Source organism: Suricata suricatta, chromosome 2 (genome assembly GCF_006229205.1).
Source record: "Suricata suricatta isolate VVHF042 chromosome 2, meerkat_22Aug2017_6uvM2_HiC, whole genome shotgun sequence".
Taxonomy (NCBI): Eukaryota; Metazoa; Chordata; class Mammalia; order Carnivora; family Herpestidae; genus Suricata; species Suricata suricatta.
In genome coordinates this window covers 154517058-154543953 of record NC_043701.1, presented here as the reverse complement: position 1 = coordinate 154543953, position 26896 = coordinate 154517058, and the positions used below count along the sequence as shown (strand labels likewise).

The 26896-nt window shown below is 43.0% G+C and overlaps 1 protein-coding gene across 1 annotated transcript in view; it reads right to left on the bottom strand.

The window, feature by feature from the left end:
* The window catches only part of PLCE1 (phospholipase C epsilon 1), a 277145-nt gene that overhangs the window by 4215 nt on the left and 246034 nt on the right, over positions 1–26896 (bottom strand). The window contains exons 23-30 of the mRNA XM_029932248.1: positions 24983–25273; positions 18588–18751; positions 17005–17266; positions 13712–13830; positions 9356–9484; positions 6857–7066; positions 2515–2673; positions 221–436 (exon numbers count right to left, since the gene is read on the bottom strand). Of these exons, the coding sequence (XP_029788108.1) occupies positions 221–436; positions 2515–2673; positions 6857–7066; positions 9356–9484; positions 13712–13830; positions 17005–17266; positions 18588–18751; positions 24983–25273 (1550 nt within the window). The remainder of the gene's footprint in view (positions 1–220; positions 437–2514; positions 2674–6856; positions 7067–9355; positions 9485–13711; positions 13831–17004; positions 17267–18587; positions 18752–24982; positions 25274–26896) is intronic.

Sequence of the window (26896 nt, the reverse complement as noted above, 5' to 3'; positions counted from 1 at the left end):
AGTGCTAAAGGACACCCCCTCAGGACTGTCTACCCATGGAGGGGTGGCAGGGACTACCTTTCTTTTCACATAGTGAAAATGGAGCCAAATGACTTTCTCCCAACTATATCCCTTGGCTCAGAAAATTTCTCCTAGATTTCACGAGCTCCCAAATTTGGTTACCATGTGGTTGTGAATAGCAAATACTTCGTAAAGAGAGCAAAAGAATCTTGAACTTTACCTGCACCTGCTCCTTTAGCTTAAGGATGAATTTTCCTGCCCCTTTCCACTTGCTTTGGGCTTGAAACACACACTCCTGATCCAAAAGGACCCGCTGGGAGGACTTTGGGGTGGAAGACTTCTTGGTCGGGTCTTTCACCACCTCTTCCAAAAGCACATAGTCACTCGGGTTGGGGTTGCTCAGGATGCTGTAGGAATACTTGGCTTTGCATAAGGTCTGAAAGATAAATTACAGTCAACAATACAGACACAGCATCTCCAACACTTCAGTTCATTCTGGATGAGACTTTAAGGTGGGGAGATGTCACAGACTTTTAGAGAAGGAGGGGATCTGAGATGGGCTCGAATTATTCCTCATTTTACATCTGTGTACTTGTATGTAGCTCGTAACGTGCTTTCTCACAGTACCTGATAGAACTTCACAACAGACCATGATTTAGGTATTATGACCCCATTTTCAGACAAGGAAACTTAAATGTATGGAGGTTAAACTGATTCCAGAGGATGCTTGGCTCATAAGTACCAGAATAAGGATTTTCACTGGATTTTCTACATGCACCAAAGCTCATAGATGTAAAGGTCACACAGACCATGAGGAACAGAATCCTGACCTTCTGGAGCCTCTCTGTCCCACTAGGCTGCCTCTTCTGTCTTGGATGTTGAAGGCATTTTAGTAATTTACCTGGCCTCACTTCTCATTTAGTATGAGATCATCTTTCACTTATACATTTATTCATTCATCAGATGTTTAGTGAGGGCTTCCTGTGTCCCAGATACAGTACTATCCTTTTGGGGAGATAAAGATGAACAACAAAAAACCCCTGTCTGGACCCTCTTGGAGTTGAAACTCTATTAAGGAGGCAAATATTAACCACATTATCATGCAACAGTAGCAAAGAACACTTATATAGTGTTACCATGTGCAGGGCATTGTACATGTTACAGACACCTACGGGCTTAATCTTCACAACTCTAGGTGAAGTGTACTATTGTACTGTCTCCACATTATCTATGTAGTAATTTAGCACATAGTGTATAGTGTGCTGGAGCCAACTGGAACGGACCAGTGAAATCAGACATGGTGGGAATATCCACAGAACAGAAACTGGCAAACACAAAAAGTTACTTGGGGCTCTCCCCAGCCCTTAAGAGAGTCAGTTTGCCAGCACACTACTACAGCTGAGGCTCTAAGAAGTAGAGCGGGGTCAATAGCACTACTAGGTATTTATCCAGAGGATACGAGAGTGCCGTTTTGAAGGGGCACATGCACCCCAATGCTTATAGCAGCACTACTGACAATAGCCAAAGTATGGAAAAAGCCCAAATGTCCATCGATGGATGAATGGATAAAGAAGATGTGGTATATGTATACAATGGAGTATTACTTGGCGATCAAAAAGAAGGAAATCTTGTTGTTTGCAACAACGTGGATAGAACTGGAGTGTATTATGCCAAGCGAAATTAGAGAAAGACAAATTTGACTTCACTCGTGGAATTTAAGATACAAAACAGATGAACGTAAGGGAAGGGAAGCAAAAATAATATAAAAACAGGGAGGAGGACAAAACATAAGAGACTCTTAAATATAGAGAACAAACAGGGTTGCTGAAGTTTGTAGGTGGAGGGATGGGCTAAATGGCCAAGGGGCATTAAGGAGGACACTTGTTGGGATGAGCACTGGGTGTGATAATGTAAGCAATGAATCACTAAATTCTACTCCTGAAATCATTATTGCACTATAAGTTAACTAATTTGGATATAAATTAAAAAATTAAAAAAATACAATAAAAAAAAGAAGAGCTGGGTTTGAACCTGGATAATCTGATCTAAAGTCTTCTGTGGTGTTAACCATTATGCTATACCACTTCTTAGGTGGGTGTTTAATAAACACAAACCATTACAAGGCTTGAAGGAAGGAAGTATAGTTCTCTGAGACCATGTATACACCCAGAAGTATGGCTGAGAGGAGGGAGAGGGCCAGAGAAGGCCTCCAGCATGTCCCCTGCAGGATCTTTGAGAGGTGGTCGTTAGGGATTGGCTTAGGACAATACAATTACTACTCTGTGGAGTCCTCTCCTCAATCTGTTACCAGCACTTCACAGAGCCAGATTCATGGTAGATACTGGGCAAGTGTCTGTTGAAGGAATGAACTAGTATTTCCCAACTGTAAGAGGCACGTTTTCCCTCTTCAGATTCCCATTGTTCTAGAACTTCACTCATAAAATGAGCTGACATTAGATTTGTTCCAGTGATTTACACTGAGGAGCAGACAGGCAAGCAAGGGAGGGGCTTCACCTGCTGAATGACGTCCTGAGCGGTGCTGACACGGGGTGCTTTGATGACCGTTCGAGGTTGTTCTGGAGAAACGTCGTGCACTTGGACAAAGAAACTCTCCTCCTCTGAGCTCAAGATCACCTCTTTGTCATCTTGAACAATGCTTTTCTCTTCTAGGTTCTGTGTTAAAAGAAGAGTATGAGTAAATAGTAGGATGATGTAGAGTAGGAAAGAAAAACCTAGCAAAAATGTGAGCTATATCTTGGCAATGTGGAAACTACATCTTAGCTTTATATTTCATACACTAGTTAATATTTCATAAACTATTCTAAAAGGATATACATGTCTTCTGAGAGGAAGAAAGTAATATAGGTATTTCTGATATTGACAGACTGATAAATGTCTGGCTCAGAACAAGCCAGTAGATCTGCTCCTACTGCCTATGGATTTTGAGTCCAAGTCATCTGGAGGTAAATTTGGAAAAGGACAACATGCCATTTTGCCAAATATTAAAAGTCAAATAAGAACAGTAAATTACATTTAGGAGAAAGCCCATCCATGCCCTACATAGGCCCTGAGCATTTAGGAAATGCTGGAGATCTGAACAATGAAATGTGCAAACTGGCATTCAGCCAGGCTAGACGAACAGGAACTACAGTGGAAAGGTTGAACCAATGGCTGGAGGTAGGTCACACTAAAACAAATGTTGACAAAATTATCAATAATTATGAGAACTGGTCATCAGGTTAATTGGCTTTTAGTAAATTTTATACATAGAGCTATATATGTTAAATATATATTTAGATATATCTATAGGCATATATATCATTAAAAATTTTCAAACATTATAGAAATCGATCAATAAAAGCCAGACTTTCTCCATTATCAACTTTTTCCCTTCTGTGTCTAATCTCATTCCCTACAAGAACAAAAAACAAAAACCCCCACTGTTGTTAGGTTGTATATGTTTCTAAACATCTTCTATGGATATACACATGTATTTTTGTATCTGTGAACACATATATACAATGACACCCTAGAGTTAGATGAATTTAGATATAATATACTTGTCAAGTGGCTCCAGTTTTGTTTGTTTTTTAGCCCTATTCTCAAATGGAGGGTAGTTACAGTTATCTTCTGCAAGGGGAAGGTCTTAAAGGGAAGAGGCAACCTCATCTCAGGAAGTGAGCATTTAGCAGGAAGGTCCTTTGATCTCCAGCATTCTCCTAGCCTGATCTCAGATCACGCCACTGAAATGACTGAAATGGTGCTAAATAATCTAAGAAAAATCCAAGAATTGCTGTCACTATCTGGAGGTTCCAACCAGCCGTAGAATGGTCCACTTTGACATTGAGTCAGAATGGATAACTGCCACCAGGTGGCGCCAAACTGCAACCAGGACCAGAAAGGACTGGTTCCTGGCACTTCTGGCCAACTAACCCCACAGGCTCACCCCAGTCATATCATTAATCATGCAATCATGGTCCCTGCAGTTTTCATGACTGACGTTTTTGGACCCCACTTGCTATGTTATGGGTATTGGGGAGGGGAGAGTTAACTATTTTTATTACATAAACTGAGATTGTACTCTATATAATGTTCTGCAACTTGTTTTTTCTCCCCACTTAAAAGATTGTGGTGTTCATTTCATGTCAATCACTAGAGATTTAGCTGTGTAATATGTCACTGTGTCGATCATGATATATTTAACCAGTTGGAAAGTGGGGTTGGATGGTAATTCATCTGACATAATTTATAATCTGTATGTTGAAAACCAGGAAGCAAGCAAGCATGCAAAACAACAACAAAAAAGTTCTAATGGACACATAAAATATCTCAACGATGCAGAAAGCAATACTTTTAAAAGACCTCCTCAGGACCTCATTCAGGACTTATTTATTTTTAGGGAATTTTCTGCCCCATTAGAAGGCACAGGTTATCACCAGAACAACGGTCTTCACAGCTCTTTATAGCTTACCAGGCATATTTCTATCTATTGTCTATATGTCTGGCATGAGTCTCATTTAATCTTTTTCAGTCAGGCAGGGTAGTTTGTATTACAGATTTACAAATTAGGGCACAGAGGTTTACAGAAGTTAAATGAGCTGTCCAAGGCATTTAATTTGTGGCCGAGCCAGGTCTGTCTGATTTCAAATCCAGCAGGTGTCATAAGAAGGCATATTGGCCACAGGAAGATGTGATCCTGACAGCTTGAGAACCTAGAAGACAAGAAAACTATAAAAGGCAGGCAGGCAGGAGAGACCAGAGGTCATGGACAGCAGTTTGGGGACTTTGAATATATGAATATATAAATAAGCAAGTTGCTTATTTATCTTACTAGTTCCATAGAATGAAATAAATGGAAATACTTACAGCCCAAATCTATCAACTATACTAGTGTCCGGTTGCATTCAGTAATTGCTGAATTCATTGATTTAGTTAGTAAATATGTATTAATATGCCACTATGTACTAGGTCAACTGAGACAAATTAAATTTGATTTGTTATCTTTGGAGATATGTCTCAGTCATTTCAAAAATCTCTTCCCCACAAAGGCATAGACAGAGGGCTTGCTGTAGTCACCCCATCAGAAAATGCTTGTTAGCCTTCCCTTCTAACTTATCCCCCTTTTTCTTCAAAATGTTTCTCTTCCACTAGCCCTTATTAAATATTTATTCCTGAGGTCTCTATGGCCTGTTTTCATATACATTTTAAATTGCATATGGGCATTCCTCACCGCCCAGCCCTTCTAGCTCTAAGACACTGTGACACTCAAGAACCTGCCCACATTCCCTCCTGCTCACTGCCTCCCACCGCCCCACGGTGCTGGGCGCCACAATCCAGGAGGGCTGACTCATCACTAGCCCTGGCGGCACAGGGTGGAGCAAGGACACTGACCTTTCAAGCCACAGATCTGAGTTCTTTCTATTCACTTTGTTATGATTTAACCTCTGTGAACCTCAATTTCCTTATGTGCAAAATAGTTCCCATTACATCATGATATCATTAAAAAAAGTAGGGATGAGAACTTTAAACACTGTAAGTCACTATGCAAATATATGGTTTGAAAATTCACTTACTGACATTATCACTTAGAGGATACTTTTTTATATGTAGCTAAAGAATGAAGCAAGACCATGAGAAATAAGAATGAAAATTTTAGAGAGAAATTGAGGAAGGCTTCAAAAATCCAGCTAAGGCCTCTGATATTTTCTCATAAAGCTATTATTACTAGAACTGCTTGTAACCTGTTTTTGCAATGTGTATGTCTGATAGGGAGAGGAGGTTGGGGAGATAATTACATTTTTTGGCTTAAATGGAGTGTCCTTTTATGGTCTAATGCAAGGTTAGGAAGAAAGGCAGTGGCTGTGGTTTCCAGGGCAGATGCTGGAGTTCTGTGGAGGATGTAGGCCATGTTCACAGTTAGGTCCTGAGTGAAAAAGCAGTGCATGATGCTGGAAATTGGCCCTTTACCATCTTCACTGTGACCCAACATCATGGGTCACTGATGGGCATTTTACCAACCAAGCTCTATTACATGTCCCAAAGGAACAGACTGTGTGCCCAGAACACAGCTTGGCATGTACTAGGTGTGCAATAAATATTTGTTTAATCTAATTGTTGAATTGACTCCACTTCTCTATTATTGACATATCATGAGGCCTGTCTATGGTGAGGCAATGACTTTATGCCATTTTAAAAAATGGCAGTAAATTAGTGGGCTCTTAACACTTTATTTAAAAAAAAAATCAGTATTCCATCCACAAACTCGAAAAGGAGATAACCAATGTAGAGTCAACACACGGCTGCTGTACTATTTTCCTTCGTGCAGATGCTCATAGGAGTGTTAGTGACCAGAATGTAAATTCTTCCTAACTCTGACCAAGGCTGAGAGAATATTCCTGCTTTGTGTGAAGTTACAGAATATTTAAAAAAAACTACTGTTGTTCTACCTAAAAGCAAATAACTTTTATTAGCTAAAATTTTACCAGCACGAACAAGAAGGCAACCAATTCCCAGATGTAAAATACCAACAGGGCTAGCATGACACGGTCCTGTGACCCTTAAGACAATGCCTTTTTGCCTACAAATCAAATTCTGGACCCACAGTTGATGACAACCATGAGGAATCCTTTGAATTCTTGCTTTCTTTCTTTTACAAGGGATGGGTTTTAGACTGAATTTCTGTAACTTAGAGATAGCATTCTGAATACATGCAGAAGAATAAAATCATTTCTCCACATTTACTTAAGAAGAATAACCTAAATCAAGTTTCAGTGATCAGAAATTCTGAATTGAGGGAGGAGGCCAGTGGGAGGCGGTTAATCACACCCTGAGTCCTTACGGTGTGAGACACACTTACTTCCTGCTGGGTTTTTAAGACAATCCTGCCAACGTATCCTTCCTCTGGAAACCAGCTGCTTAAAATCTGCATAATCTCTTCCTCTGGACCTATGACTCTCTGGAACGGTTGTTTCCTGCATTCATTCTTCTCTTTAGATATAAAATATTTTTCTTCCATCAAAAAATAGTCTGTGACGATAGGTTTGGGGTCTTGTTCAGTGGTCAGAATCTAAAGAAAAAGCAAAGGCAAAACTTTAATTCAAAATAAGCCTATTTTGCACAGAGAACAAACTGATGGTTAGCAGAGGGTGGGTGGGTATGGGGATGGGTGAAATAGGGAATAGTGGGTACACTTATCGTGATGAGCACGGAGTCCTGCATAGAAACCTGAAACTGATATAACACTGTGCATTAACTACACTTGAATACACACACACACACACACACACACACACACACACAACCACACAAAACAAACCTATTTTCATGGTGTTTACATAGGTTTGATGTGTAATTTATAAGTGAACCTTACTCTGCAGTGTTGCATAATTCTTTGTGGAAGACCTAAGAAGTCTCTATGTCCAAGAAGGATTGTTTATGTTCATTCTGGGCAAAGACACAATTTATTCATAATCCCCAGACGGCATAACTATTTTTCCCACAGCTGGAATGAGAGCTTCTACTGAATTGCAAACTTGAGGTTTCTCAATCCATGAATTCAGCCCTCTATAATCTTGTAACACAGGGCCAATGGCAAAGAACCTCACACAGCTTTTACCAGCACCGTCTCTTTTTCTCATGTTAGAAATACTTGCCTTCTAATCTCATCTGATCTAAGTTCCTGGGAATTCTCCTTTCAATTAAGTCTTGACACTGTGCCTACAAACTTGTTTTTCTTTGTTGGTTACTTACCCCGGGCAGTCAGAGTGGCTGAGACAAGGCTCTGGAGCCAGACAGACCTGGATCTGAGGTCTGCCTTTAATACTTATTGGCTGTGAGGTGTTGGGCAAGGTATTTAACCCCTTAGAGACTCAGTTTCCCCATCCATAAAATGGGAAAAGAGTAACAACCTCTTCTTTCTTGTTTTATGACTGAGGCACTGGCTAGAAAGCATAACAGCGGCACATTCGAGAATTCAATAAACACCAGTTACCATCACACACCTACAGGTTACTGACAATACGTTCAACTCCAAGTGGGGACGAGAAGGCTGCCACCATCTGGTCTGGATTAGGCAAACACCCTTCTCCTCGCCCCCACCAGTGATGCAACTACTAGAGTCACCACTTGGCACTACCCTGTCTGGCCTGGAGGAAAAGCGGAATGAACTGAGGGTGGTGAGGGCAGAAGACTGTGGTGAGGGCAGAAGATTCTCAGGAAGATGCCGCTCCCCTCACCCCAGCCCTTGGTCTGTAATTGGCGCTGCGAGGATATTAGGTCACTGTGCCAAGCAGAGGTGGGGCTTCCGGTGTGAAGAGACAAGTCATTACACAAGGGGCTGCTTGTCCTTTTGAGGAGCTGCCCCTCTGGATGCTGCTTGGTTCCTGGCTTTCTCACTCTCACATGTCCTCCCGGGGGTGGTGTCCCTGCCTACAGAAAGCCACAGGGATCTCTGTGGGCCATCCGGGGCAGAAGCGGCACCGCATGAGAGGACTTAGACCAGTGCTGCTGACGCAGGCTTTGGGGTAACAGGCTCTTATCCTCCTGGGTCAGGCCCTGTGGGCCTTTGCACTATCAGAGGGTTAAGATCAAGTGCCAGGGGAAGGAGGACAAGGGGGCTGCTCAACACCCAGATAAAGGCCTAAGGCTGGAGGGGCTGAAGATGTCTTCTTGGCCATGTGGTCCATCCTGATGCTCTAAAAATTTGATCCCACTCCTGTACGACAAACTTCATTCAACTTGTGTGCAAATTCTGACTGATTAGTAAAGTGCACATTAAGAAGGATGATGGGGCCTGGGTCTAGCCTTAGAGGGAAAGAATTCACATGGTTGGAGAGCCACTCATTTTGGTCTTTATCGGTCTTGAGCCCAATGTTCTTTTTTTTATGTGTTTGAAGACTTGTTAAAAATTCTTTTCTAGGGGCACCTGGGTGGCTCAGTTGGTTAAGTGTCTGACTTTGGCTCAGGTCATGATCTCACAGTTTGTGAGTTCGAGCCCTGCATCAGGCTCTGTGCTGACAGCTCAGAGCCTGGAGCCTGCTTCAGGGTCTCCCTCTCTTTCTGCACCTCCCCTGCTCATGATCTGTCTCTCTCTGCCTCCCAAAAATAAATAAACATTAAAAAAAATTCTTTACTACACTTTAGCTTGTCTAACGGTACCAAGATCTCCCACATCATTCTTCTGATGGATCTCAGTGTTGAATTACACAAATAATCAAAAGGCAGAACATCAACATGGACTTTTGTGTTTTATATGTGTGTGTGTTTACACATGCATTTACACACCCACCCACACACACACACACATCCATACATATTAGATGATGGATTCTCCCAACCATGGCCTTGGTGGACTTACCTGTTGGAGAAGCTGCTTTGCCTTGGTGCCTCCACCTATGCAGAAAACAGTGAAGGGCTCTGGACCTGGGACTCCATGCACTGTGACTCTGTGAGACTGTGAACATTTTCTTTCTTCTGAATTAAACATCTGTCAAGGAAGATCACATGGTTTCTCATATTCTCATTCTCATGTTATTTCTAGGCTATATTCAGTACAGAAGTCCTAGTTCAGAAGTCTGTAGGGGGACATGTAAATGCAAAAGAAGACCATTCTTTTATAACCCGATGCTTCTGTTTGTAGCTAAAGAGGCGATGGTGCATCTTCCTTAATAGTCTAGTAGCAGCATACCACTAAAATATTTATTTTAGATGAGAGTGACTCTTTCCATCCTAATTAGGAGACTGATATTGTCTGAAATGTGTGTTAATCCTTACTTATGAACTGACCTTCGTCTATTGAGTTTCCTTCTCTTTAGGGCCCTGGGTTAGAATTTTGGTTGGTAAGATGATAAATAGACTATCATGGGCTTAGAGAGCTCACCACCCAGGCACACAAACATTTTATAATATGAAAATTACTTCTATTCTAGGAAGAGCTAGGGAGATGTGTAACTCACAACTTTTGAGCATTTTGTATATTAAGATACAATCATTCACTCAAAACACAAAATTCATTTATGGAGAGTTTTTAGTGAATTGGGCACTATGCCTGGCCCTGGGACATTATCCCAGAAAGAGGACCGTTTCCCTGCCCTCAAGGGTACCCAGTGGAATGAATCAGAAAAGAAAGTGGACAGCTATCAGCAGCATGCTAAGTTCCTTGGGAACCCGGAGGAGGGGGCAGATCCCAGGTTTGGAGGAAATCAGAGAGCACCTCCTGAAAATGGTATCATCTGAACTAAATCTTGAAGGTCTAGTGTGGCTTAGAAGATGGAGAGTGGGACAAGAACATCCCAAATATTGATGCAGCCCGTTGCGAAGGCTTGGAGGTGGCCTGAAGCCAGGGATTCTGGGAGCCTCCACAAGCTCCGTGACCGGGGTGCGGAGGGGGCGGCTGGAGAAGCCAGCAGGCGCACAATCATGCAGGCCTCTTCCTGGCTGGCTGGAAGAGTTACACTGAGAGCAGAAAGTGACCCAAAGCCCTAAGTGTTTTGTTTAGCTCATACTTTATTTTTATCTGGGGAAGGAGTTGGCTGTTTTGTTATGCTTGCACACTATGTTTCTATTATTTAATGCATCTTATTGAGATATATGATTTGTATACTATAAAATGTACACATTTCAATTATATGGTTTAGCCTGCACTATATTTTTTTGGAAGTTGAAATCATTGCCAACAGTTATGCAAATCCAGATGTCGTGACTCTTGGAAACCAGAAGATCAGGCCACAGTGCATGTCAACCAGCAGCTGGGGCTGAGAGCAGGGTAAAGGCTGCCCCTTTAAATGACCCATAAGCTCACCACTCTCCCAGAGTCTCTGCCCGTCCATGTATAAATTTTATTCTGAAAGCAACAGAGAACCAAGGAAGGGTTTTAAACACAGGAGTGATGTGAACAGATTTAGGTTTCACATAGATGTGTCTAAGCAGACAGACAGAGGAGTGCAAGCCCAGAGGGAGAGCCCAGTTAGAAACCCACTGCCACAAGCCAGGTGAGGATGGAGGAGGGTCAAAGCAGTAGTGATGGACAGAGATGAATGGATTGGAAAACCACTAAGGAAATAGACTTATCACGTCTTAAATGGGGCAGTGAGAGGGAGAAGTCCAGGATGATCATCTGTTACGGGCTTGAGCAATGGAGACTGAAGACTTCAGAGGTCAAAGAATGGGCACGTGCCACTGTTGCCTGGGACCCAGGGATGGCCTGGTGTGATACAGTAAAAATAAATATTTGGACTTTGTTCATGGTTGCTGGCACGCATCTCCCTTGGAATCTCTGTAGTGATGAGTGTTCCCTGCATGTCATGAGATGGCCGAAACCTGGAGGCCCCTACACAGCTTCAGGATGGGAGTTGCTCACTGGAAAGACCAAGGTGTGATCAGACGGTTGGAACCTTCAGCGCCACCTCAGGCTTCCAGGGAGGGGGATGTCACCGGGAGCTGAGTCAGTCACCAATGGGCTGTGGTGTACTCAGTCATGCCTTTGCAATAAAGCTCCATAAAAACCTCTAAAGATGGGGTTCTGAGAGCTTCTGTGTTGGTGAACCCATTAAGATGCCGGAGGCCTGGCACCCCCTTTGCCCTATACTTCTCCCTATGTATTTCTTCCATTTGACTCCCCCTGCGTTGTGTCCTTTATAATAAACTGGTTATAGTAAAGCACACTTCTGAGTTCTCTGAATCCTTCTAGAAAATTCCTGAACCTGAGGAGGGGTTTGTGGAAACCTCTTGAGTTTATAGATGCTCAGTCAGAAGTACCAGTGATAACCTGAGACTTGCCATTGACACCTGAAGTGGGGACATTGCTGTGGGACTGAGCCCTTAACTCTGGGATCTGACGCTAACTTCAGTAGACCATGTCAGAATTAAGTTGAAAGACAGGACACACCGCTGCTGTTGGAGTTGAAGCAGTGTCAGAAAATACATAATGCATTTGGTGTCACAAGCGTTGTGAGGAAAAATGGTTCATCCGTGGCGTGTGTGGACTCTTCAGCGCTAATAGATATCGAGACAAACCAAGCCAGAATCAGGAACTAAGCTCTGCTTTACCTTTCTGAAAGCTGATTCTTGCCCTTAGATACCCAGCCCTGTCCCTGCTTCCCAGTCCTCTGCACAAATAGAGGCAATACCTCCTTCTACCTTGGCCAAGTGCTGTTCTTGACTTTGGCCACACACTGAAGGGAAAAGGAGGAGAACCTGGGAAAATGAGGTCAGGATGGAGAGGGAGAAGACACTGATGAGGTGCGGGCAAGAGCAGCAGAGAAGAAAGCTGGGTGATTTATGGGTGGCCATGGCAGTGGTCAAGCCAGTGCCATTTGTGAGCATATGGGGCGCCTTTCCACAGGTTGTTAGCACTGTGTTTAAGTACAAGATAGATACAACGGTGAACAGATTATAGTAAACATTTTGTAGAGAGGGAATATATGGATACCCTTCTATTATTATTATTATTTTCTAAAGTTTACTTATTTATTTTGAGGAGGGAGAGACAGAGAGAGAGAGGGAGAATCCCAAGCTGGCTCCATGCTGTCAGTGCAGAGCCTCATGTGAGGCTCAAGCTCATGAACCAGGAGATCATGACCTGAACTGAAACCAAGAGTTGGACACTTAACCTACTGAGACATCCAGATGCCCCTCAATGGACACCCTTTTAAATTAATTTCTAGGGGTGCCTGGGTGGCTCAGTCAGTTAACCGTCCAGCTTCGGTTTAGGTCATGATCTCACAGTTTGTGGGTTCGAGCCCCGCATCAGGCTCTGTGCTGACAGCTAGCTCAGAGCCTGGAGTCTGCTTCCAATTCTGTATCTCCCTCTCTCTCTGACCCTCCCCTGATCGCACTGTCTCTGTCTGTCTCTCAAAAATAAATAAAAAACATTAAAAAACTGTTAAGTTAATTTCTAAAGGGCAAGATAATGAAATGAACCACTTAATTAAAGCAGTGGTACTTGTTTAAATAAACAATCCTGCATTACTGTGGTGGGAGCTGGTCCAGTGGTTCTCAAACTTCAATGGCACGGACCTTACCTGGGGAACTTGTTAAATGACAGATTCTATAATAGTGACCCTTCCTGTGGTGTTCCTTTCTCACTTCCAAGAGGGCCAATTCTGCATCTCCCGAACCTTTGCTTGATTAATCTTTTCCCCATGTTGTTATTTTGGGCTCATCTCCCTGGCAGGAACATAATGTATGCATTAAGAGTATGGGCTTTGGGGGCCCCTGGGGGTCCTGTCAGGTGAGCATCTGATTTCGGCTCAGGTCATGTTACACAGCTTTTGAGTTTGAGCCCCACATCGAGCTGGCTGCTGTCAGTGTGGAGCCTGCTATGAATCCTCTGTCCCCCTCTCTCTGCCTCTGCCCAGCTTGTGCTTTCTCTCTCAAAAACAATAAAATAAACATAAAAAAAGAGTATGGGCTTTGGCACTAGGGTAACAGGCTTATAGCTGTGACTTCAGATATACTTAACTCTGACCTTCCTTATCAATATGGAACAAAGAGATACCAATAGCTATTTCACAAAGTTACTGAGAGGATTAAATGAACTAGTATAAATGTCAAGTGGTTAGGAAGGGTCAAGTGCCAGCCATTATTGTTATTATTATTTCCATTGCTACCTAATTAATAACTAACTGACCAGGTTCATGTACCACAAGAAAGCCTATCTATCCCCAGTGTAGTTATCCCTGCAAATATGCTGAGTGAAATAGAACTTAATTACCAAAGAGGCCGGGATGGTACTGCTGGAGGAATTTTCTTCCATCCTTCTACTGTTTATGAATAAACTAGAGATTTCCAAGACTTCGTTGTGGAGATTTCGCAGCTGAAGATGTCGATATCCTGGAATAATGCAGAATTGGGAAGAGACTGTTAGCTGTGCACCACAGAGCTCTGCAAAGAAGGTAACCCAGGGAGGTCAATAAATGCTAGGTGGAAACCAGGCCCTCCATTGGGCAGGGAGAGTAGGCATGCAACCAGCAGATGCCACTTCATCGAGACTGCTGCTCCTGGGGACAGTTTTGAGTCGCCTCGTGGTATTTAACTTGTGAAGGTGCTGTTTCTAACTTAGACTCAAGCAGAAAATCTTAAACCGAAACAAAATATTGTAGGAAAATCCGATAATTTTAATATCAAGTCTTTTACAGTCACTGTTTTACAAATATTCCCTCCAAGAACAGTATTAGCGATAATGCAGTATTCTAACAAGAGGAGGTCAGGAAAGTAAGTTATGGTGTGACTATTTGTATCAATATAAGACAATATGCAGCCAGTAAAAGTGGCAATGAAGATACACAGCTATCAACAGAAAAAGTTGCTCACTGCAGGGGCACGTGGGTGGCTCAGTCAGTTAAGTGTCCAACTTCCGCCCAGGTCACCATCTCATGGTTTGTGGGTTCAAGCCCCATGTTGGACTCTGTGCTGACAGCTTGGAGTCTGGAGCCTGCTTCTCTCTCTGCTTCTCCCCTTACTCCTCTCAGAAATAAATAAACATTAAAAACTTTTTAAAAAGGTTGTTCACTATATACATTAGGAATGAAAACCAGTGAGATGCAAGACACTAAAATTAGTAGAAAGCCTATTTACTAAAAATATATATAATGTATATGTATGTATATTACATATAATACATAAATACACAGGCAGAGAAATAAAGCCTGCAAAAGAAATATACCAAAAGTGATTATTTTGGAGAGATGGAAAATGGATAATTAAAAAGAAATGTTTTTGTTTCTCTGTGCTTTCTCATGTTTCTGTAATAACTGTTATGAACTGAGTTGTGTCCTCCCCAAATTCTCATGTTGAAGCTCTAACTCTCAGTACTTTGGAATGTGCCTGTATATGGAAACAAGGCTTTTTATTTTCTGGTCTTTCTTTTCTTTATTTCTTGTTATTAATTTTTATTTAATTGATTTTTTAAATTTACATACGTTAGTTAACATATAGTGCAACAATGATTTCAGGAGATTCTCCAATGTCCCTTACCCATTTGACCCATCCCCTCTCCCACAACCCCTCTGGAAATGGGGCTTTTAAAAAAATTATTTATTTATTTATTTTGAGAGAGAGGGAAGAAAGAGTCTGAACCAGGGAGGGCAGAGAGAGAGAGAGAGAGAGAGAGAGAGAGAGAGAGAGAGAGAGAGAATCTCAAGCAGGTTCCTGGGCTGTCCAGCATAGAGTCCAATTTGGGACTCAATCCTTCAACCTTGGACTTATGACCTGAGCTGAAGTCAAGAGTCAGATGCTCAACTGACTGAGCTACCCAGGTGTCCCTGGAGATGAAGCTTTTAAAGAGGGTTAGGGCCTTCAATGAAATTATACTGGGTCATTAGGGTGAGCCCTAAGCCAATATGACTATTGTCCTTATAAGAAGAGATTAGCACAAAGGCAGAGAGAGAGACACCAGTGCCTGCACACTGTCTCAGGGACAACCACGTGAGGACTCGGCAAGAAGGTGGCTGTCTGCCAGCCAAGGAGAGGGGCGTTTGGAGAAACCAATCCTGCCATGACCTCCATCTCCACAACTGTGAGAAGATACATGTCCGCCATTTAAGCCCCCAGTCTGTGGTGTTTTGTTTCAGCAACCTGAGCTGACTAGGGCAGTGGCCATGTGCTACTTGCACAGTGGAGAAGAAAAACAGGAAAAGAACAAAATGCAGGAGACTGCAATTTGTAGAAATCAGAGTTGGGCACTTTGAGTGTGGTGTCATGGAAGAAGCATGTGCTAGCACCTTGGTAGTCAAAGTAGGCCATCAGGGCCAGCATCCCTGGGGAGCTCGTTAGGAATGGAGACTCTCTAGCACCCCCCACCCCTCCAGACCTACTGTGTCAGAATCTGCATCTCCCTACCATGAGTCCCAGGAGATTGTTGAGCATCAATATTTGAGGAGCAAGGTGCAGCCGTGCCCACTGGGCAACAAGCGGAAGGTCCACGAGTGCCTCAGCAAAGCCCAACCGCATCAGGCCAACAGCTCTGGCCTTTACTCAGGATTCTCCATCTGCCCCTGCTCTGCCCCCAATACCCACCTCCAACTTCCAACCCTGCACATGGGTGGGGCTGACTCCAACCTCCACCGGCGTGTGCTACGAGTGCACCCCAGACCCCTTCTCTCAGGCTCTTCTCTTTTCTTTTTATTAATAAAAAAAATTTTTTTACAGTTTATTTATTTTGAGAGAGAGAGAGAGAGAGAGAGAGAGAGAGAATTCCAAGCAAGCTCTGCACTGTCAGTGTGGAAACCAATGCAGGGCTTGAACCCATGAACCACAAGCCAAAATCAAGAGTCGGAGGCTTAACCAACTGAGCCACCCAGGTGCCTCACTTTAAAATTTTTTAAAATTTTATAAAATTTATACCCACTGTGGGGCCTGAACTCAGGATCCTCAGATCAACAGTCACATGCTGTACCAACTCATCCAGCCAGGCAGCACCTTCCAACCCAGCTCCGTCTCCTAACGTCAGTCCTGCTTTAGTCATGCAGGGGTGCAGTGGCCGCTACTGGGAAGGGGTGTGCAGGAACAGGAGCACAGCCACGCCTCCCCTCACCAGCGGAGGGGGAGGACGCACTCTTATGGGATGTGGTCAACACCTCTGATTCTAGGATAAATGTAAAAATCTCTTTTGAGATGTGGTTAAAGTGTTCAAATTTGTATTACTTCTTCATGCCTCTTATTTTTTTAAATGTTTATTTATTTTTGAGAGAGAGAGAACAGAGCGCAAGCTATGGAGAGGCAGAGAGAGAGAGGGAGACACAATCTGAGGCAGGCTCCAGGCTCTGCACTGTCCAGCAGAGAGCCCAACACAGGGCTCAAACCAACAAACCGAGCGATCATGACCTGAGCCTAAGTTGGATGCTTAACTGACTGACCTACCCAGGTGCCCCCTTCATGCCTCTTCTTTTAATTGCATACTATGGAAATTCCAAACATACACACAAGTGGGGAGGAGAGCATCATGAGCTCCGGAGCATTCATCACCTAGCTACCACAATTATTAGCATTTTGACAGTTCTGTGCTACCTCGTTTTAAAGCCTTGAGTGGGATGACTCTCTGAGCAGTTACGGCCGAGCTGTTGTTTTCCACAACAGCAAAACGAAGAAATATGAGATCCTCAAAGTGAACCCGGAAGAGAAACTGCTCATTCCACATGGGGTTCAGAGTGTTCCGGTGGATGGGCTTTGTGCGGAAATGGCAGCTGTCCAGGGGCATGCCCAGCACGTCGACTTCGATACACGGGCTCCCGGTGCTGCTACTTGGGCACACATTTTGACCGGAGACAATCTGAGGCGAGGAAAAAAGGATCAAAGTCACTGAAGATGCAAAAGAAACAAAGCAAAGTCTGTACCTTCCTGCTTCCTTCCACCAAGAAAGACAAAGCACATTCGGGAATGGAAGGGTTACATGGTTAATACAGTTGCTAAAAAGAAAAAAAAGTAAGTGATTGTAATCAGGTAATCACATGACTGGAGTCATGTGAAAGCGTATTTTGTCAACAGCATCCACCTGACGATAGCCTTTCAACTGTAAAAATGTTCAAAGATCTTAAAAAACCAAGCCATTATGATGATTAAGTTTCTCAAGGAGGCCAAAGGAAAGGGGACTGTATGCAATGTAATCAAGAAGTGGCTACTAACATTCTGTTCAAAATGTTTTAGGTATATATAGTTGATATACCTCAAATCTTTTTCTTCAATTGTTTAGTTTTGGACCAAGTCACAGGGGATGCTGTTAAAAATTAATCCACAGCCTTCTGTAAGTAGACAGAACTATGCTGGAGTCCAGCTGAAATGGTCAAACAGAAAGGGGCTGCTGCCCTCGTCTTCAAGACAGAGAAAACCCGTGTGGGAGGTGGGAAAGTCTGTGAGCAGGCTCTCCCAGGGCTCTGAGGTGTCATAAGCAGAGGCTGTTTGGCATTCTTCCTTTGCAGCAAGACAGACCAGATAAGAAGATGGAGAGAAGAGGTAACGTTCTCCTTTCGTATCCTATCACCATCCAGTGGTTCTGTCTCTCCATCAGCTAAGTGGGAGGGAAAGAACAGGGAGTAAAGTTGGGTGATGAGCTACTGGGTCTCAGTTGTTAGGGACAGCCTGTGGAGTTCTGACAATTAGTTAATTCCTTAAAGGAATCTTTATTCCTTTAATTAACTAATTGTTAATCAAAGTAAGGAGAGCCCCAGTGATGATAAAGGTAAAGCTGTGAGGAGGAAAGATATGTAGTTGCTTTTTATATTGATGCCTGTCTGATTTATGAGAACTTGTCAGAGTGTAAGATGATCTGCTCTAACCAGTAGCTCAACATTTATGGGATCCATGCAAGTTATGATTCTAGGGCCTGGAGGACAGAATTGCCATCATCAGTTTGCAGATGAAGCAGGGACCTCATAACTCCACCTACTGAGCTCTGGTGAATAGAGGGCTTGGTGACAGTGTATCGAACCCATAGCCACTGCTTCCTGAGAGGTTAAAAAAATGCTTTTGGGAACTAAATCTCCATCAACAAAATGGTGACATGAGACCTTTGTAATCTCTTGAGTTCAAAACCAGTTCATATCCAGGAAGGCTTACAGACCTTACAATATTCTGACAACAGGGGCCATACTTACAGTCAAGGAGTAGATGGCAGGCTCGATGTTGTCCAGATCTCTTTCCAAGGGAGAGAACTTCTGATACATGGGGCAGTTCTTATCCCACAGAACTGGGGGTTTCAAAACATAACCACACCCACCATTGGCTTCAAACATGGCAGCATTTAAATGTAAAGGGAGATCTGCAAAATAAAGTCAATATTGCTTGGCTCACGTGTTTCTTATACATTTACTTTAAAGTACAAAAGAAATTTGTACCAATTTCCCCTAAGCTGAAGCATTAAGAAGAGATAGCCATCCATTCATTGCATAGACTCACTTAGTACCTACTCTGTGCCATGTAGTATTAGGCACCCAAGACACAGCTGCTAACAAGACATGAAATCTGTCTTCATGGAGCTCATGCTCCATCCCACGTTCTGCCACTTAAAAAGTCTTACAAATAAAAATTCACAATATCCATCCAGAAAAATCTTTGAAACACCTCATTTTATACTGAACTTTAGAAAAAAAATAATAGCATTGTCTTATCCCCAAGTGCCAAACCATGAAGACAGTTGTATGAACAATTCTTGCTTTTTCAAATATAAGACAAAATCTTATAATATAAGAAAAGCTAGGAGAATAGCCAGAAAACCTTGTTTTTGAAATTTCAATTTCAATCCATAAATTGCAATACTTCTACCTCTTTTCATAAACTTAAAAATTTTTTATATTTATTTATTTTTGAGTGACAGAGAGACAGAGCATGAATTGGGGAGGAGTGGAGAGAGAGGAAGGCACAGAATCCCAAGCAGGCTCCAGGCTCTGCGCTGTTAGTACAGAGCCCAATGTGAGGCTTGAACTATAAACCATGAGATCATGACTGAGCTGAAGTCAGACTCTTAACTGACTGAGCCACCCAGGCACCCCTACCTCTTTTTAAATTTTATTATTTGTTTACGCATTTATTTAAATAAATATTTATTCATTTTTGAGAGAGCATGAGCAGGGGAGGGGCAGGGAGAGAGGAGGAGAGAGGATCCAAAGTGGGCTCTGCACTGACAGCAAAGAGCCCAATGTTGGGCTCAAACTCACCAACCATGAGATCATGACCTGAGCTGAAGTCAGATACTCACTGACTGAGCCACTCAGGCACCCCTCTACCTCTTTTTCCTAAATGGTAGTTCAATATGAAACAAATCATTGTTACATGTGATTCACATCATATCCACAATCCCCTCAATCACAAATGCTGGGAACTTTACAACAGCTTCCAGTCTTTTATGGCCAAATTTTATTTGGCACAGGTCTTTGGTGAACGATTAGATCCCTGCACTGATTTTGGGCTCTTACACACTCAAATCCTCATCTGATGGCACAAGTCTGCATAAAAGTTGCCCAAATGAGCAAAAAGTTTATGAGACACACCTGACAAATGTTCCCTCTGACAGATTCCTCCCATGTGCAGAGTGAACTTTGCTACATGGACGAACATCAAGGAAAAGTGTCGTAAGCACCGTGGAGCGATGAGAAATTGGCCTTCACTTGTGTGGGGGAAGTTGGCCAGGGTCATGTACAGGAATTCTGGGAAGAAGACGTCTGAGACACACGAGAGCTCCTGGCGCCTCAGCCTGCCTACCTACAAAATTAGTATGCCGGACCCCACCTCTCAGGCCCATCCAGTCCCCATGCGACTGATTCACTGAGGCTACAGAGTGAAGCAAACCAGCCCACACAGTTGGTAAAAGTGAAATGGATAAATATGACTAACAAAATTATAGCAGCTCACGCTCACTGCACCCTTCCCATGCACCAGCCGCTGCTGTAAGCCCTTTAGGAGCATCAGTGCCTCCACAACCCACGAGGTAGCTTATTTTAGTATTTTCGTTTTTAGACATGAGGAAACTGAGGCATAAGACATGAAAAAACCCAAGGAAGTGTTGGATGCTCACGCCCAAACTTGGATAGCCTGACTCATCTTACCTACTGAACCTATAAAGTATATTATCTTAACTACCAAATCTTAACTGCTGGAGTCATATAATGTATATCTCAGGGGGTGTCATAAAGATAAACGAAATAAGGGGCACCTATGTGGCTCAGTTGTTTAAGTGTCAGACTGCAGCTCAGGTCATGATCTAGTGGTTCATGAGTTCAAGCCCCACATCGGGCTCTGTGCTGACAGCTCAGAGCCTGGAGCCTGCTTGGGATTCTGTGTCTCCCTTTCTATCTGCCCCTACCCCACTCACACTCTTTCTCTTTCTTAAATAAAACATTTAAAAATTAAAAAAAAAATAAATGAAATTATGTGTAAAGGTTCCTACCCCAGCGCCTGGTGCATTGAAGGTGCTCAATAAACAGTAGCTATTAAATTATGATTATGAGGTCAACACCCATTTGGGTTTGAAGTCTCATTTCATTAGCAATATGTCTACCCTTGAGTGGCTTTTCAAAATTTGTGTTCTCCTTTTTTTTAAAGTAAGCTCCATAGCCAGCATGGGGCTTGAACTCATAACTCCAAGATCAAGAGTCACATGTTGACTGAGCTAGCCAGGCACCCTGCTTTCCCAAACTTTAAAGCACTTTTTCTTAACTAAAATCTCACTTGGTGATCCAATATGTAAAACAGATCCACATGGAGTTGCTCAGTTGGAATATAGGCGGGACCTCAAATCTAGCTCTCCCACTGTCCCCAGGGCTGGTCTCAGGACTTCATTTAGAGTTATACTTTTAAGAACTCCTGTATCAACTAAGTGAAACAGCATGCATGAATCTGTGTAACCCATCATCCCTCTCAGTCAGGGCATGCGATGGCAGATCAAGCATACCATTATGGTCTTCAGTTATTTCAAAAACTCTATATTAAGTAGATCCCATTCTCATAATATTTATCCCTATATTTTAGGACTAGAGAAGTCATCATAAAGAGTGTGCCTATCATTCAAGAAAGCATAATAAAATATTAATAGAAACTTGTCTTTTGACTCAAGTGGCATGTCTATATACTGTAGGTCCTAGGACATGAGGCAGAAATTGTTCTACCCCAGATAGAAAGAACTTGGAGGGACTGTTGCAAGCAACAGCCAGAGTCTGCAAACCAGGGTCAGTAAGTTTTCCAACTCAAGAGTTGGTTTTTTTGAGGAGACCTGGGCTACTTCTGGTTCCATATAACTGCAGACCTTCAACGAGGTGATGGAACCATTAGAAATCTTGGGAAGAGGGGCTCCCGGGTGGCTCAGTTGGTTAAGCATCTGACTCTTGATCTCAGCTCAGGTCATGATCTCATGGTTCATGAGACTAAGCTCCACATAGGGCTCTGTGCTCAACAGGGCAGAGCCTGCTTGGGATTCTCTGTCTCATTCTCTCTCTGCCCCTCCTCTGCTCACTCTCACTCTCTCTCTCTCTCAAAATACATACATACATACATACATACATATAAAAGCTTAAAAAAAGAAAGAAATCCTGGGAAGAGATCACCCTAAGTGCATGGACACCCCTTTGGAGCATTAGGGTTCCCTGGAATGTGAAAGTGGTAAGGTAGGTGATCCATAGAATATATCTGGAGGCTAGAGACATACCAGGAGGGGGTTCTGCTATTTGGTTGGGACATCTCATGGAAAATCAAGCACCCCCTAGCCTAGAAATTCTTTTCAAAAATTAAAAGATTAATAATTCCAATGTTGACTCTTATCTATCTGGACTTACAATTAAAAAAGAAGAACATAGAAGAGATCTGGACCCAAAATCACAAACCACAGGTTCAGACTGCAGTCAGGTTGATAGGGACAATCTGTTTCAGCTCAATGCAGCATGTGTTTATTGAGCACCTACTGTGTGCAGGGTATTGGCCTGGATCTACCACCAGTTTGAGGAAATGGAGACCATTTTTACAGACAAACACACTGAAACTGCACGTAGCTTGTGTGTTGTGCCATGTGGGGAGATGCTTAATCACTGCTCGCCGTATTGACTCAAGAGAGGACATGTGGCAGTGCTCCCTCCGGGGAGTGGGAAGGTTTTGCAGAGAAACTTGAGGGTGGACCCCACAATGCAGCCACCTGCCTCCTTTGAGTGGGGAAGCACGAACATGCTCTCTGGCTTGATTTGGGAGAGAGGAAAAACCTTCAGGGGTGAGCGGAGGCCCACCTGAAACCTCCGTGTGTGTTTCAGAGTGAGAGGTTGGTCAAGGAGGGGTGATTCCCGCGTCCCCCTCAGCCGTGGCTCCCTTTGCCGTCAGTGGAGCTGGTGTGTCTGTGGCAGCCTTGGTGTCTCAAGAGGAAGGACATATCCCAAACCAAACGCATTTTCATTTCCTTAAGAAAACCACTTTACTAGTTATTTCAGTTTACTTAAAATATCTCAGTATCATAATAACTGAAGGGACCAGCGGACACAGGGTTAAGGACAGGGCCAGAGATGTGAACCCACAAGCCACTCGGGACAGACTGAAAAGAAATTTTTACAACTCTGTAAATATTTCATTATTATTTCCAGTTGTGAGTCCAAATCATACTGTTTTCATAACTTATCAAAAAACACTTATGATGGCTAATGCTCATGGAATGCTTTCTACATGCCAGGCACTGTGTTTGGTATGGTATTTCATTTGCACTGACTTACTTAATATCAGTTGAAAGAAACAAATATTAAAGGGCACAAAATATGACTGACGTCTCTGACCATTCGTCTGCAGGGTCAGCCACAAGCAGACATTGTTGGCTCCCGTGCCAGATTGCTAGGTGGTCCCAGGGCTAAGGCTGGGGTTTAACCTTGGCTGGAGACAGGGCTATGTTTCGGCTGATGGGTCAGCACAGCTATCTGGGATCTGATTCAGTGCATGTGAGAGGAATGAGAAGGCCGCTCAACTACTCAAAGGAAAGACTGGTTTTTCAATGAGCTTCTAGGAAACATTCTTCCTCTATTTTTTGTTCATTTTCTGCAGCTCCCTTCCTTCTCCCATAATCAAGTGGAAACAAAACACTTTACCCTCTAACTCCTAGAGTCCTTGGATCTATTATTATTAGTCATTCTGTAACCTTGAGCAAACTAACCACTCTGTGCCTTGGCTTGCTCATCTGAGAAATGGAGATCATAAAGTGACCTGCCTCTTAAGGTTGTGGCAGAGATTAAATGAGAGAATAGGGATCAAGAACACAGTGTGGTGCGTGGTATGCAGTGAGCCTGCTGTGAACAGCAGCTGCTACCTGGAGCTTCAGGCCTCCTCAGTCGCCCTGTTCTGAGTCTCATGCACAGCGGAGGAACACATACACCGCGCTCTCTGTTCAGGTGGTTCACGTACCTGTTTTCCCTGTGGTAGCCATGCCTAGAGCACTGACCATTATTCCTCATTCCAATCTCTAAGGGAAGAGAAGAGGCTAAATGCTTTTAACTTGCAAACACTACTTTTTGACCGTAAGAACAAGAGCTTGGCAAGAGAACTTACTAAGGGGTGTTAGGAAATCTCTGCCCCAAAGATTTTTTTTTTTTTTTACATTTTATTTATTTTTGAGAGACAGAGAGTGAACAGGGGAGGGGCAGAGAGAGAAAGAGACACAGAATCCAAAGCAAGCTCCAGGCTCCAAGCTAGCAGTCAGCACAGAGCCTGATGTGGGGCTCAAACCCATGAACTGTGAGATCATGACCTGAGCCGAAGTTGGATGCCCAACTGACTGAGCCACCCCAAAGATCTTTAAAAACAAACTGTCAAGAGCAGTCATAAGTTTGAAAAGTGCTTTAAAAATGGGGAAAGGGGGTGCCTGGGTGGCTCAGTCAGTTAAGCATTCAGCTATGGTTTTCAGCTCAGGTCATGATCTCATGGTTTCATAAGTTTGAGCCCCACGTTGGGCTCTGCAATGACAGTGTGGAGCCTCCTTGGGATTCTCTGTCCTCTCCCTCTCTCTCTTCCCCTCCCTCACTCATGCTTTCTCTGCCTTTCTCAAAATAAATAAACTTAAAGAATTTTGGGGAAAAAAAGGGGACAGGAACAGAACACCATTAGGGGTCCCCTCATGATCCTTATCTATTGTCTTTTTTTTTTTAAGTTTACTTATTTTGAGAGAGAGAGAAAATGAATGAGGGAGGGGCAGAAAGGGGGGAAAAAAGAGAATCCGAAGCAGGCTCTATGATGTCAGTGCAGAGCCCAACTCAGTTTGAACTCACAAACTGTGAGATCATGATCAGAGCTGAAATCAAGGGTCGGACACTTGGGTGCCCCTTTGTCTATTGCCTTAATCAAAACATCAAGGGCACACTTCTGTAACAAATTCACTTCTGTTTTTGGTCATCTGTACTTTAACCCTCACATCTGGTGTGCTCCAGTCTGGAGTCCTGCCCCTTTAAATAATCTTGTTTGCTGAACTGTATTTACTGAAATAGAAGAGGCAGAGGAGAGAAGTGGGGAGTCACCCTTCTGGGTGAAGCAGGCCCATTACCATCCGTCTGGTAGTTGAGCGCCACGAGCTGTATCCCATGGAGCCAGAACGTGAGGGGGTTGGGGTTGGAGGAGTCGATGCGGGTGGCAGCCGGGTAAGTCCTCAGCAGCTGGCAGGCGGTGTGCTGGATCAGTTTCTGAGAATACCTGCGACACAGACGTTTGGCGGCATTTTCATTCAGCGATGAGATATGGTAACATTTGGGAGTTCTAATGATAGCGCTGAGGGATGTGGTTGGGTTGAGGGGGGAAGAAGATTCCTCCCAGGCCTGTCGCATTCCTTCACAGGAACCTAAACCCCCCAAAAGATTAGCCTCAGATTAGTGCCGAAAACTTTAAACATTTTAGAAAGATAAACCTGAACAACATCCCAGCAGGCAATCATAACATATAACACATCGGAATACATCTTGCCTCTTCCTTGTGAGTTAGTCTACAACCTTGAAACAAAATGAGAGCTATTGAGGTTTAAGATGACTATGGCCACGCCAATTTAAATCAAAAGCCTGAAAGTCCTTGCCTATATACCTCATCTATTCTGTGGATAAATTTGCACAAAAGTGCAATGTATGCCCAAGGTGTTCATTCTAGCATTTTTTTAAAATAACAACAACCCTCCCCGCAAACTCCAAAACCACCACCATCACCACCACCATCACAATCCAGGAAGCAACCTAAATGTTCTATGAGTGAGGTAGTGGTTAAATAAATGACAGTATATCCACATAATGGAATACCACAGAGGCATTAAGGACAATAAGGTAGACACATGTATAGAAAGCCATGAGGAAAGTTACAGCAAGTATAAAAGTTATGTAAGTCTCCCTGATTTTAAACTATACTCCAAAGTTATAGTAATCAAAACAATATGGTGCTGGCATAAAAACAGACACAAAGATCAATGGAGCAAAATAGAGAGTCCAGAAAGAAACCCACATATACATGGTTAATTAATTTACGACAAAGGACCCAAGAATACACAGTAGGTAGGTAAAGGATCATCTCTTCAATAAATGGTGGTGGGAAAACTGGACAGCCACATGCAAAAGAATGAAATCAGACCATTGTCATACACCATACACAAAAAATTAACTTGAAATGGATTAAAGACTTGAATGTAAGACTGGAAACCACACAACTCTTTTTTTGTATGTTTTATTTATTTTTGAGACAGAGACAGAGCTTGAGGTAGGGAGGGGCAAAGATAGAGGGAGACACAGAATCTGAAGCAGGCTCCAGGCTCTGAGCTAGCTGTCAGCACAGAGCCCGATGTGGGGCTCAAACCCACTAACTGTGAGACCACGACCTGAGCTGAAGTCGGATGCTTAACCGACTGAGCCACCCAGGCGCCCCACCACACAACTCTTAAAAGAAAACAAAGGAAGTGAGCTTCCAGACATTCATTGTGGTGTTGAATTCTTGGATCTGACTCTAAAATTAAAGGCAACAAAAGGTGAAGTAAACAAGTAAGACTACATCAAACTGATGTGCTTCTGCACAGTAAAGGAAACCATCAATAAAAAGAAAAGGCAACCTACTGAATAGGAGAAAATATTTGCAAATCATGTATCCAAATATCTAAATGTATTATACTTAAAGTGTATATAGAACTCAAAAATTCAAAAGCTAAAAAAACAATTTCATTAACAAATGGGCAGAGAATTTAAGCAGACATTTTCCCAAAGAAGATCTATAGATAGGCAATAAGCACATGAGATGAGTAATGTCAGTAATCACCAGGGAAATGCAAACCCAAACCACAGGGAGATACCACCTCACATCTGTCAGAATTGTTAGTATCAAAAAGATGAGAAATAACAACAGTGGGAGAGTAAACAGTGGAGAAACAGAACCTTCATGCACTGTTAGTGGGAATGCAAACTGGTGCAGCCACTTTGGAAAACAGTATGGAACT